Below are 14018 nucleotides of genomic sequence, written 5' to 3'. Positions count from 1 at the left end.
TTCAATTGTTGTATTTGTCTTATGTGCTTTCATTTCTTATGATGTCTTCTCCTCAAGTATACATGTACCTATGAAGTGCGACACTATTCAATCACTTTAATCGTGTTTGGTATTTAATGTGCCGAGCGAAGCCTGTTAAATGAATAAACCAATCAGGATTCTCTCCCATGAACTCGCAGACGCGGCTACTATTTGGATCCGATTTCATAACATTTCCTGAACTCAGGTTGTTATCCAGTATGACTTGTACATGGGATTCGAGACTCTTATACGAAATGAAAGTTCTCCAACAACAGATTGTCAGTGAATCAGATGATGAATATTTATTATGATGAGGGAGGAACCAGCAGTTGACACAAGTACCAAAGAGTTGAGTGTCATATGGGACAGAGTCCCAGTTTAGTGTCATATGGGACAGAAAGCCTCATGAGACTCTTGTGTCAAATTATGGTATCAAAGTTCAGTTGATATATTCTGGTATATAGTTTCTCTGGTCCACTTTTGATATCTCAGATAATTTCTACTTGCATGACACTGGAACTGGATTCTCAGGTTTCGTGAGACTCACAATTTCCCCAGAGTCCCAGAATTTTGGGATTGGGAAAAGTCTCATGAGATTCGTCTCAAATGATAGTACCAAAGATCAGGTGATTTATTCTGGTTTATAGTCTCTGTGGTCCACTTTAGATATCTCAGACAAGTTCCTCCTGGAGCTGGATTCTCAGGTATCCTGAGACTGAAGAGTCCCAGAATTTTGGGACTGGGAAAATAAATGTCACATTTTCTGTGTGAAACAAGAACAAAAATAGAAGGTAAATATTTTCCAACGAAGACAATGACATAGAATTTCGTAATTTCTACATTATTATCACTACATTGCTGAAAAATACTTATAATTAACCCCCAATATGTAGGAATGCCTATCACTCGTCCATGAAACAGACAGACGTAAGTTTAAAACTTCCTACAAGAATAAACAACATATACTAGCAAATACTGACTTTGTGAATTAACTAGTATGGCCTCAGATAACGATCTTTACAAAACTTCCGTGAAAATTCATGAAAACATGAATATATGAAAGTTCCTTACATTAAATTTATTTCTTAAACCCTACTCCCTTAAATCATACAATACTAATAACTCCATTAAGATTTGTGAGCTTTGACCCCAGAAAGTGAGTTGAACTCAAAAAGTGGGTCAATGGTGAGTTTCAACCACAAAAATGTAATCAATTCTTAAATACCCTTAATGAGTATATGTATGAAGTCTCATTCCAGTACCACAAATGGTGTAGAAAAAACAGTGTTGACAAAAACGTGACAGATGAAAGATGCCGCACAAAAAGAGTAATTACTACCTCAAAATTTCAAATGTGTGGTACGTCATACTACAACATTGGCTCATAGTTTACATGCACAGCCCTGAACACAGGGAGATTCATTCGTTTAAATGGTGATTCATGTTGCACATTCAATAGTATTCCATTTGTATGACAGCTAACAGGTCCTTGACAAGAAAACACAAGACAAGCACAAATTTGAAAATGTTTGATATCCTGCAGAAAAATCAATATCATCTTGCACTTCGGCTCCTCGTAAGTTAAGTGAATTTGCCAAGACAGGATATCAAAAATCTGACTGAACGACCAACAAAAATTCATGACAATAAGCATCGAGTAAGCCAGCATCTTATGTATTTGAAAACAAGTTCACAGCGTGAAACATATCACTGACACATTCTCTGATGGACAGTGAAAACATTAAACAAGCATTCTGGAGGCACTGTGAAAGGATTATGTCCCCTACCAATTGGGACCATCAGAAAAATAGCTATCTCAAGGCAAACTGTTTTAAGTCCAGGATGGCCACTACTGGGATGAATGGGTCTGAAACTCAAACTTGATCGGTAATTTGTTATGAAGTCATGTGCAAAGTTTAAATTGAATACAACAGACCATTTATACACAAAACAAAGTCCAGAAAACTACATGCAGTGTGCATGTAACATACATACTGTAGCTAACGAGTTTCACTCCTGTAGATAAAACACTTGAGTTAGTAAAACATTGGTAATATACAATCGCACGTGACATGGAAAACGAATGATGAAACTCGCATTCTTGTGACTTGTCCTTGATCCACATGTTGAAAATATGGGTGAGAATAGTGATATGGTGACTATTCTCCTTCAATGTCAAAAAATGCATGATTTTTTGGTAAAAAAAAAAAAAAAAAAAAAAAAAAAGCATGTGGCTTTTCCTTATGAGAGATCAGCTGTAATATCATGCAGTTTAAACTGAATGTACATCCTTATAAATACCAATATTACAACGGCTTCATCTAAATTACATTTTCTTCATAATGAAGTAAATCAAACCATTTATCCACAGACTGTACAAACAACTGTACTGATTTATGAACGTATCTAGAAACATAGTAGTCATTGACAAAAAGACCATACAGGCATATACTTGGCATTACGTTCATTTTGATTAAGGAAATTGTCATAAGTCTTTGCACACTAAATTTATTACACACCTTTCATGTTTGCGAATCTTTCTAACAATTAACCTGTACATGTATATGTGAAGAACATTTCACTTATACAACGGCAGCCAGCATTACTGTGGAAGGAAACCAGATCAGAGCCGGGAAACTCACAGCCATACGCAGGTTGCTGCCAGACCTTCCCCAGCATGCAAGCGCCTGTTATTACAGTTTACAACATGTTTATTCTCATATTTGTGTGTCCATTATTCATTTTCTGTAAAACAAGAAAAAAAATAAATTTCACTACACAGCAACATTTTAGTTACATAGTATATGATGTTGCAGATCCATAATGGGCGATTACTGGATGTATTATATAGATGTGTGATGTACAGAAGAACCGAATTCACAATAAAACATGTGCAGGAAAATTTCACGGTGACTGGTCTAGAAAAAACCTAAAGCTTGTCTGAAGACATCACCTTGGCAGCAAAGGAAGACGTTCTTCATATTGATTATTAACATCCACATTTACACCATTTGCATACCATAAAATTTGAGACACATATCTAGTGTGAAATACTACTGCCAAAGCATAAGAGCAAAGAACAGCAATTTAAAGCCACACATCTGGATGTACACAAGAGTTCTCTAAGGTAAGCTAATTTAAATGATAAACGGGCATGAAACTGATCACGTGTTCCTAAATCTTACTGATGAACATTTTTTTCTTACCTTTTTGCCACATAAAATTGTCACATGTACCTTATGAACTATACTATTAAAAGTGCAAAGTAGCAACTGATAAAGAACAAATGCATAAACTCGGACATACTGTGTGGAACTTAAATATGCAGTCAGAGAGAGCAATAACAGTATTTTACCAATAACATACATTTGGTTTCAACAGATTTCATCTAAAGATTTGCAGCATAATTTACATAAATGTGAATGAATTTCATTTCAATGACAGAAATGGCCAAGGCGCAATAGCTCAACAAGGTTGGTACAAAAAATAACAAATTAGCATGACATAATTTTAAGAAAATGGTGGGCCATCATTGTCAATGGAGAGTCACTATATGAATAGCAAATTCCTGTTGCTGCAAATCTATCCTAGGGAATGTCTAGTTTCAGTCAAAAACATAATCACTGACAAGTTCAAGTAACATAATTTCATCAAGAGATTTATTGCTAGGTGAAGCGAGACAACATCAAGAAACAGTAAACAGCAATAGGATTTCTATTAACTGGATAATAAAATCCCCTGAAAGGTACTGAAATTCAAGCAATTTAGTGTGTTTCTTGCACCTTTTTAGGCTAGTCGATTTCTTTAACCCACTCATGAGAGCCCTACATGCACCAAGCCTGAAGTACACAAAGACAGAAAAGAATGGATAACTTAATTGCACCCTGCATTAAAATACTTATCATTTTATTTAACATGTCAATGTATTTATTTTACAAGTGTCAAAGAGCAAGGAAACAGTTCTAAATTTTAAGATGGAGTGCCCATGTGCCCATGTATGGTTTATTGTGTAAATGTTTACCATAGAACTTACAATGGCTTGCTAATCGTTACCCTCACACCTGAATCAAGTTTATAGATTGACAGGGATATGGCACAACAGTACAACACATGGTCATGGTCTAGATATCAACAATACAGCTAGACACACTTAATAGATTTTGAGCAAATCTTAACGTGCAAAGGTACAGGTAACTGCGTCTGTACTTCTAAAACACAACATGGGATTGCAGTCTGTTATGTTCTGCGTCAATAGATTTTGCTTATGCCCTCAAGAAAAAACATTCCGAGACTATGCTTTGGGGTAAATACTTAACTGAACTGTACTGGATAATAGCTCTTTAACTGCTACAGATCATGCAGTTTATCGGAAGCATAAAAGTTCAGAACTAGAATTTCTGAAAATACTTGGAGTGTGACCTTAATAGCATAATATTTAGATTTTATTGCCTGATGTTGTCTGCACTGTCTGAAACAGAGCATTTTTTTTTTAATCGGGTATATATCCAAATGGGGTTTTACAGCAAAAAGTGGAACCTGCATGGAATTTTTACTCTTTGCAATATATTAAGACTTGTAAAAAGGAGAGTGGCACCTTTCAAATTGGTTATAAGTTCAGATCTAGTAATCCAGATTACACTCATCCTTTGATATAGTTCTACCAATCTTATGAAATGCAAAGGCTTTGAAACTGGAATAGCCTTTAGACAAACATACACTCGTAAAACTTTCAAGACAAAACTGTCAAATTCATAATTCACATTCTGTGTGCTAAGAATACAACTAGTCCTCATAAAAAGGGTCCTACTGTGAAGTATTAATTGGGATATTGACAGTTTACTTCATATTTTCCCTATGATCGTTATCTGTTTCCCAAGCCAGAATTTAAAAAAAATATGTGTTCCCTACTGATCTATTTTTTTATTTTTTATTTTGTTAAGGTTTGGTTATGCTCAACAAAGATCGCCTGGAAACATCTTCAGTCTGATCACACTGGCCATGTATATATTTCCTATGTGATGAGACCTGAAGACAGACCCTCTGATCAATCCCAACAGCGCCTTTCATGGTTGAAACATGCTGTATGTACATGTATTTTCAACTGATTTCAAATTACCCACCAAAGATGTCTAACTCAACGCTGAAAGTACATGTATCCTTGGAATGGCAATCTAGGCAACATGTTCAATACCACTGATACGAAATTTTCTCTGCTTCCAGTGTTTTCAGGACCATGGAGCCAATGAGTTGATGGTGATATCTTGTGTAGTCTTACCCAAAATCCAATGAACATCACTTGCCTTCCAACAATATAGCATATGTCATGCACAGAAAAATTTGCCATCATTTTAGAGAGCAACTGAATGACTTTGTAATGTAAGGAAGTCATATGAGACGTGTGTATGTGTATTTGTATATAACATGTACATCACAGGAGCAAAATACTTGAAGCGTGAAATATAAAGAGGGTCATATCTATAGAAAAGAGTGACACAACTTACTGTCACTTCCCACTCAAGAATATTATATTAAGCTGATTCAATGTTGTTAAAGTTGTGTGGAATGAACCAGGATATGTAACAATATCTCCTTGCAGAGAATTTCATTATGTTAGCCAAAACTGTTCTCATCTGGCAAGAAAAAGCATGACACTGGTCACAAATTCTGTTGCAATTATTTCCATGGTATTAGTAACAATGATGACGGAACACATTACTCACTGTCAGCCATCTAATGTGTGATCAACTTTCATATCAACAGTGACCTGTGTATTGTGCAACAAACACTAACTTCAAAACAGAAGTGGCAATAGGCCTGACTGGATTGTCCACTGGAGGAATCAACATGATGAGCACTGAAATTTAGCATATAAGTCAAACAGTAGGGAACAGAAAGCTTGAGTATATAATAAACTGAACAAACAGCAATCAATAGACCGCTGTTCGGGCTACTTATTCCCTCATGCTACTCCATAGTTTAAGCAATAAATTTATGTTGTCGTTCATAAGAAGGCCAAACAATGATCTGAAATTTGTTTCAAATCGCAACCTACTAAATCACAGCTGATTACAAAAAGAATCTCTTTATGTTAAGTTCTCTTGAGATTGCATTCACACAGTGAGATTTATCTAATCAACTTGAAGAAGTTGAACAAGAAGTCAATTTTATAATCAACCTCAAGGATTTGAGAAGTCCCATAAAAATAGGACCAGTTGCATTTCATACACCACATTTACACATCACCATTATTAGAATTCTACAAGACGCATGGTATAACAATTGTCATCTCTTCATTGGATTTGCTGAATTGGACAATTCTACTTGACCAACTGCACACTGTGTATGTGGCTTTACAGAAAGGTCTCACAAGAACATTTCAATCACCCAATACATTTACACCATATCTCCCAATGGTGTTACTCTTGACTTATGCTCTGGACTACTCCATCTCTATGACATACATGTACTCTGATGAAAATTTCAGGAATCTGTATGTTTCAGCACGTCACTTCAAGCACAAAGTTCAGAATCCAATGGAAGACTCAAGGACAAGCTATTCAGAAGGTCCAAATGACAGAGCACGTTGTTTTCCTCTGTGACGTTGCAGGGTGAGTGTATTTCACATAAGTTTTATACACACACGTACACGATCAAATTGTGACGTAATAAAGGAAAGAGCAAATGAGTTTACAGCTTTAGACCATCTTGATGGAGAGGGGAAGGAGTTTTACGAGTTCCCCATTCCACAAGAATGACTAAAAGTATTTTGTGGAATGGTCAATCAATTAATGTCATGGACTAGCATGCTAAATGAGCAATAGTCCATGATGGACTCATTGAGATATTTTAAGATTCTTACATTCATCATAACACTGTGTTCATTCCTGCCTCTCAAAAAAAATTCACCAAACAAAAGCTGCATATTTCTGAAAGCCAACAATTGAACTGCTTTCAATGAGGTCTTTGCCGGTGGCACCCAAACTTACCTGCACTAAAAATATTTTCTATGACCTGTCGGGATGGATTGTGAATACGTAAGATGTGTCTACTGACAGCAATGGAATAACAGTTTTCTGGAGGATTTCAAAGGCAAAACTAAACTACATTTTCAAAACCACATCCAAATCATGTAACATTTCAAAATATTTGTCAATAACGAGGTGCTCAGTTCCAGCAGTTCCAATGTGATCTCAAGGTAATGAGATAAATACTGCCATCAGGTGAGTTCCACAGCCTTGATTGGCAAGGAGGTGAGAGTTCAAAATCCACATGTTTTTTGAGAGTCAGGGATGGATTTCGTGTTACAATGAATGTCAGAATTTTAAAACAGTCCAATTAGAAGGGCTAAATGAGCAAGTCCTGGTTTGAACGGTTCGAATTAGTTTAGGTATATGGTTGTCTTTATCTCTGACACTGACAGGAAATTGATTAATTTAGTTTATCAGCAATATTTAACAAGACATACTTTCATAGGCTTTTTACTTTACACATAGATTTGTCCCCCTATATTATTTATTTATTTATTTCATTGATGTTTTGCGCCATACTCAAGAATATTTCACTTATACAACTGCGACCAGCATTATGGTGTGAGGAAACCAGGCAGAGCTCGGTGGAAACCCACGACCATCTGCAGGTAGCTGGAAGACCTTCCTACGTACGGCTGGAGAGGACCCTCTATATCATGGTTTTAAACTTTTATGCATTTCCTTCACCTGTAACTCTGAATGGTTCAACTGCTTTTCACTTCCTAGTGCTACATATCTGCAATTGTACTGGGTCAGTTTTGTACCAATCCTAGGCCATTATTCGGAAACACAATAAATTTATTTATTTATTTATTTATTTGATTGGTGTTTTACGCTGTACTCAAGAATATTTTACTTATGCACCGGCGGCCAGCATTATGGTGGGTGGAAACCCACAATCATGCGCAGGTTGCTGGCAGACCTTCCCACATATGGCCCTAGAGGAAGTCAGCATGAGCTGGACGACAAAAAATTTATAAAAGATAACTGATAACACTCAAAGCACACAGAATGAAGATCAAATAAATATAGTGAAAGGAAAACAATGATCTTATAACTGTTCAATGTGTCACATTTTAAACAGACAAACAAATTATCAAAATGTAGGCCTATCTAAACTTTTAGCATGGTAAGAATTCAACAAAATGGTAACACATGCAAGGTGAATCACAATGCTACTGAAATCACTACTTGGAAAATAGGACAACTGTGTATTAAATTACATTAAAATACATACAAGTTTTAAACACACAAGCATCAGCCTTAATGTTGGACAAAACTGAGGGTCAAACGCCATTATTCATGGATTATTTTAGGCTATAAAATCCATATTGTCAGAGCCTAATTCACAGCAAGAAATGGAGACAAAAATGGTGCAAAAATTTAATTCCACGCCCACAATAACACCGGCTTCAAAACGCCATTTACAAACGACATGTTAGCATCTTGTACGCACTAACCTGGCGACCGCGACTGACATAAGAACAGCGCCACAGCGCAAATTGATATCGTCAACGTAATGAGACTGTGAAAGGAGGTAAATTCAAAAGAGCACACATACCTTTTGCCACCCTCCCAGTGCGATCACCCGGCGGTACAACAAGTACAAATCTATCACCCGTCCGCCCAACTGCGGCAGTTTTACGAATGGTGTTCTACAACACGACAATAACAAAACTAAGATGATTTCAGTTGTGTCCACCAAATACACGTGGAGCGATCAAAACGTAAACAAAACAATGGTACAATGGGAAATACCAGCAGTACTTACCCGCGGTTTGAATGAAACTGTTTCAAGTCCTTAATGAAACCTTCGTAATCCTTAGCGTACGTGTATGGGTCTTTGTTCAAATCCAGAGCCATTTTGAACGCTATAGCTGGGCGTTATTACTTGTAAAAGCCCACTGTCTAAATACTATCTTGCATCAGGGTTTAGCCCGGTATGTCCGAGATGAAACACATCACCCTCAGGAGTCTTCAGATACAGGGAAAATCCTCGATATTTTGGGGATTCCGCTGAGTTCGTTTGCCTGAGCGACCGTGGCTCGCTGAGACGGCTGTACAAATCCACTGGAAAATGACTAAATCTGACCTCGATCAGACGACTACTATCGTCCCCGTAACCATATATAATGGTTTCGAGTAACTCAGTCAATCGAATTCTCAAATCTTCGATCACATATTTGTCCATACGCGTGTAAAATTGGTGAAAATTGTAACAAAAAACATAATGAACGTGCCTGCATCTCATTGACTCCTAGAGGGGTACCTGCAATTGAGCATTGCCTCGTGCAAAAAATCCAACATGGCGGACGCCATGAACTGGTGGCTTGCTCGCTCGGCTTTACATATATCGCCTCAGGAGCTGTGCCTCTGTTCGTATCCTCGTAAATTCATGCTTACTACATGACTGTCCTCCACATCTCATCACGGTTTCCTTTATTTGGTCGAAAAGTCGAATAAAAGCGAGCACCGTCAACTGTCTTTGTACAGACTTGCAGCAAATTATGTGTGGTGACCTCGTTTTGCCTTGGCGTGGTCTGGGGCCGCTGAGTCTATCGCTTAGCTAAGCAGTGGGCTTTGACTGCAGACTGACGATCACTCCACGGCCGGCGTGTCGCCGTTCGCCACGCGTAAGGCGTATTGGACCATCGTGAACGATACGCGCTTCCAATACCGATAGAATACTCGATTTTTCTGTAGTTACGCCGCTTACAACACATTTATGGCCTGTCCTACTGGCAGCATATGGGAATCCACACGGCTGTCACGTGACAGAATTGTGCATATATCAAGAGATGATGTATCACACTGCACTTTTTCAGCAACCTTTTTCCCGGATACACAGGCGTGATATTTTCATACTTATGCGCGAAATGTAACGGCGATGCTGCCCGAAACAATTTTTGATACTGTTTAAACTTGCAGAAACCTCATTTCTGATGCTATAACCGGACATGGTGTTAGCCTACAATGACCTTGACTCGGCCCATAACTTCCATTTTAACAAAGGGGAGGGTGTGGGTAAGGAAATATGAACAGATCAAAAGCCTCAGTTAAAAGCGCAATTATTTTCTTAGAGTCGCGGCTTTTTGAAAGGTATAACAATGGACTGTTAGTTAAGTTATATATGTTTACTATGAATTTTGGTCAATCACGTGCAGGCAACGTTAAAATGACGCGATTTAAAAAACGTTTACAACAGCGTGGTTGTTAAACTTTGTACTAGGTTAAAATCAAATGGAAATGCAGTTCTGCGATCTTTTTTTTTACTTGTATATATATATATATATATATATATATATATATATATATATATATATATTTTTTTTTTGCATCCTGGCATATTCTGTTCAAGGATACATAAGCCCGATGGCCATCCTGTATATATGCCTAATCCGATATTGCCAACATTTTGCCAAATCAAAACTCCTTTGAGCCGTAATTTTTAATACAAGAAAACCAACCCACATTCTAGTGTGTTGGTAACGTTTCAATCACGCGTTTTATTGTTTAGGTACATTTGCCACCTTTGGTTAATCCCATTTAAGGCATTATATTAAATTAAGTAAGCCAGGAAGAGAAATCATTCTAGCTGATAAAATACTACTTTTCAGGATTGATAGGAAGATATTAAATAAGCAAATTACCAATTCTAATAAAGTGTTAAAATACCTTGCGCGAATTGAGTGTAAAACCAGTCATTTATAAAAACGTCAGGAGTTTTGAGGTTTTAAAACATACATGTATACATGCATATGACCGAGCAACTTATCCCGTTGCCCGATTATTTCTACCACACGCACGCAATGTTTATCGATAAGTGGGTCAGTTGGAAACTGGAAAACCGCGACAGTTCTAAAGATAGCAGCAGAGGGTTTCCCCCACACAGCATTCACCTCATATTGACCGACACCCGTAGTATGCTGTACCGAATCATAGGTCTGCTGTACGGTAGTATAAGTGGGCAGAACATAACGAAACAATGCTTAGCCTGTGCTGACGTCAGTGTATACACCTGTGTTCACTAAGCGTGAAAGTGTATAGGTGCTCTGTGTGCCCATCCTCATCTCAATATATATACACGAATGTTATAAATATAAAGCATTACGTATACGTTTATTCAGCTCCGCAGTGTTATATAAATGTATATGTGCGTATATAATTTGTGTATATACATGCACAGGCGTATTTGTGTATACGCCTGTGTAGCATGAACGGAATCGATCTGAAATCTCAAAGCAAAATTGGCCAACCTGTTAAGCGTGTCTAATTTGTAGCCTGTTAATTCTAATCAATCTATAGGTTTTTATGTTAACTACAGATGGAAGAGCTGATGTCAGTTATAACTTGGACTAATTCTTTTACAACAAACGTCTTTTGAAGAAATATCTGCAATCACTAAAACCCTCAACAATGGGATCAAGGAAATTTTATTCCAAGCATCTGATCTGTATGAGCCTATATAGCTGTGTCTTCATTTCGAAACTTTGTATCCAAAATTTTTGGTTCAGAGGTTGAAGTCATTTAAACCTTAACACTAATAACTGCATGTAGGATATGCAACACTCAAAAAATCAATCTGTTAATGTTAACATTAAGTCTGTTGTCTGAGTGATGCTATGATGTATTCTGTTATTATGACACAATATTGTGTAACTCTAATAGAATCGTTATGGTGAGTTAATAAAGCATGTGTGTTATATTTAACAGAATACTTTGCTGCAATAACAGAATAGATTCTGCCATCACTCAGATAACAGACTTTCTGTTAAGATTATTTTTTTGAGAGTACTTGTACTGAAAAACAAAAGTTGGAGACAAGTGGATGCTGTACGTGTTTCCGTTTGCCCGTTCGTCCATTCGTCTGTTACACGTGTCCTCGTGAAACAGATATCTTGAAATGTTTTCAAACAGTCAGGTTTATATACTTGTTTACTGGATTCAGGTCAGTTAGCGGATTTTGGGACTTGATTTTCGTCACTAAACTACTGTAATCTAGTATGGCTGCAAATCGATTTAATTACGAAATCTTCACCTGTCTTGAAAACCTCAGTCAGGATTTTATCCTACCTGTTCAATGACAGCAGTCAACAAAGATGATACACACTGATGAACATGAACAGATATTGGTTTGATATATTCTTCCTACTGGAGATGAGTTACGCGGCAAAACAGCAGAACAAGAGAGGGCAACGTTTGTAGGTGCAAAAAGGCCCAGGAAACTGACTATTCCCTCGACTAGAAGTCTCTGGTTTGCGTGGGAAAAACTCAAGTCACTACATACATAGTTAATATTTTATTCTGTAATAACATGTTATGACAACCCTTTGCGAAAGAGGAGAGATATCAGGAACTCATACGCTACCAGGATGCATGTACGATCATCGTCTAACTTGACAGGATGTTACGGCTTTTCAAGAGTTTAAATGTAATATACGTGCAGTTACATGTACTAACAGTATAACGCCTGCATGTCACGTGTACATATATGTACACCGGATATAAAGCGTATTGTTATATATAAGAGATTGAAGTCATTTGCCGCATGTACAGAATTTTCTCCAGTAAAGCACAAATTATGAGGCATGCATACAATCTAGCTTCGATCTGAATACGCATGCTTTCCCTTTAACTTGAAGAAGAAACAAATACTGTGCGTTATATGTTGGACATATTACAGCCATGTATGATTATTGTACGTCTCTTTGCACTAGGTCGTTGAACACTACTGTATACAGTTAACGAAGAACACTGAATAATGGTAACATTGGTGCAGTGAAGAAGATATGCTTGGCTTCTGCTTCATGGACATCGTAAAGTCAATTTTGTTAATTTGTAAGGTGTTTCGTGAGTACACAAGAATAAGACAAAACAAACAAAATAAAGACAACAAAAAAGTCACCGGAGTGGTGTATTTATACCCTACGGTTTATTATCAGTCATTCATATGATCGATGATGTCAGAACAATATTTTTGGTAATAGGATCCGGTATTTTTGAATCAAGGATTCGTGCAGTGGGGAACTTCATGTCCTTTCCTGGCTTGGACCTGATGGTTGATTTGTTGTCAAGCACTTTGCACCATTCGTCACCGTAAATTTTTGTATCAAAGTGGGTAAAACCATGAAGAAAAAAAAAGAAATGGGAGTCCTGGAATCCTGGAGTCCTGACTGAGCATGTCGTTGTTTAATGTAAACTTTTCCACAAGGATTTGAGCAATTGAGGGTATTTAATACAAGAGGGGTTAAAAACAACTGAATGACTCAATTAAACAGCATTGCAGGGCCGCTTTGTAGGGCTGTCCCGTACCGATTCTGCAGCTACAGGTGGTTTGGCGCACACATGAGTGTTCTGCCAGTACGTGCTAGTTGACGAGACGGCAATTTGTCGTGTGTGAAGGTATAAACAGTGGATATCGCGGGTTGGTCAACAGGCCAATCGCGGGATCGTTCTAATTATAGATCCAGTCGGCTTCCCCCAATCCTATTGACCTAGACAACAGATTGTTAGTGGGATGCTGCTTTCTGGTGTCCTCGATTCGATCCGCCGTCAAAACACAAACGGCCTTGAACGCATTGAACATTTAGTTGTCTGCTGGCGCGCGGCGCCGTGGTCTGCGGTATTCACATGAGCAACACGTGGGTGGGAAAACTGTAGGACTGCAGACACACGCAACAGGATCTTAAATGGTGTTTACTGGGTTAAAATGAGCCACATTTTCCTCACTAAACTGGGGACACTTACGGATACTATACTTCTAATCCAATGTCACATGCACCAATAGCGATAACTTGGTTGTCAAATGGATTGAGACCATAACACATTGAGTTAAACTCGACTCCGCAGACATGTACACGCTCGCCAACTCTCATCGAGCTTACAAGACCATGGGTAAAAGATTCACAATTCTTCAAAGCTTAATTGGACGAAAGTTAAACTTTAACACCCAATGAAGCGAAAGAAACC

The 14018-nt window shown here is 37.7% G+C and overlaps 1 protein-coding gene across 3 annotated transcripts in view; it reads right to left on the bottom strand.

Moving 5' to 3' along the window:
* The window catches only part of LOC135469094 (AT-rich interactive domain-containing protein 2-like), a 31434-nt gene extending 21654 nt beyond the window's left edge, over positions 1 to 9780 (bottom strand). For all 3 annotated transcript variants that reach the window (XM_064747625.1, XM_064747640.1, XM_064747632.1), the window contains exons 1-2: positions 8821 to 9780; positions 8611 to 8704 (exon numbers count right to left, since the gene is read on the bottom strand). In XM_064747625.1, coding sequence (XP_064603695.1) covers positions 8611 to 8704; positions 8821 to 8912 — 186 coding nt within the window. In that variant the 5' untranslated portion in view covers positions 8913 to 9780. The remainder of the gene's footprint in view (positions 1 to 8610; positions 8705 to 8820) is intronic.
* Positions 9781 to 14018: the final 4238 nt, after the last annotated feature.

This window comes from Liolophura sinensis, chromosome 1 (genome assembly GCF_032854445.1).
Source record: "Liolophura sinensis isolate JHLJ2023 chromosome 1, CUHK_Ljap_v2, whole genome shotgun sequence".
NCBI lineage: Eukaryota > Metazoa > Mollusca > Polyplacophora > Chitonida > Chitonidae > Liolophura > Liolophura sinensis.
Note: the sequence above shows the minus strand (reverse complement) of the source record. Positions and strands in the feature narration are given on the sequence as shown.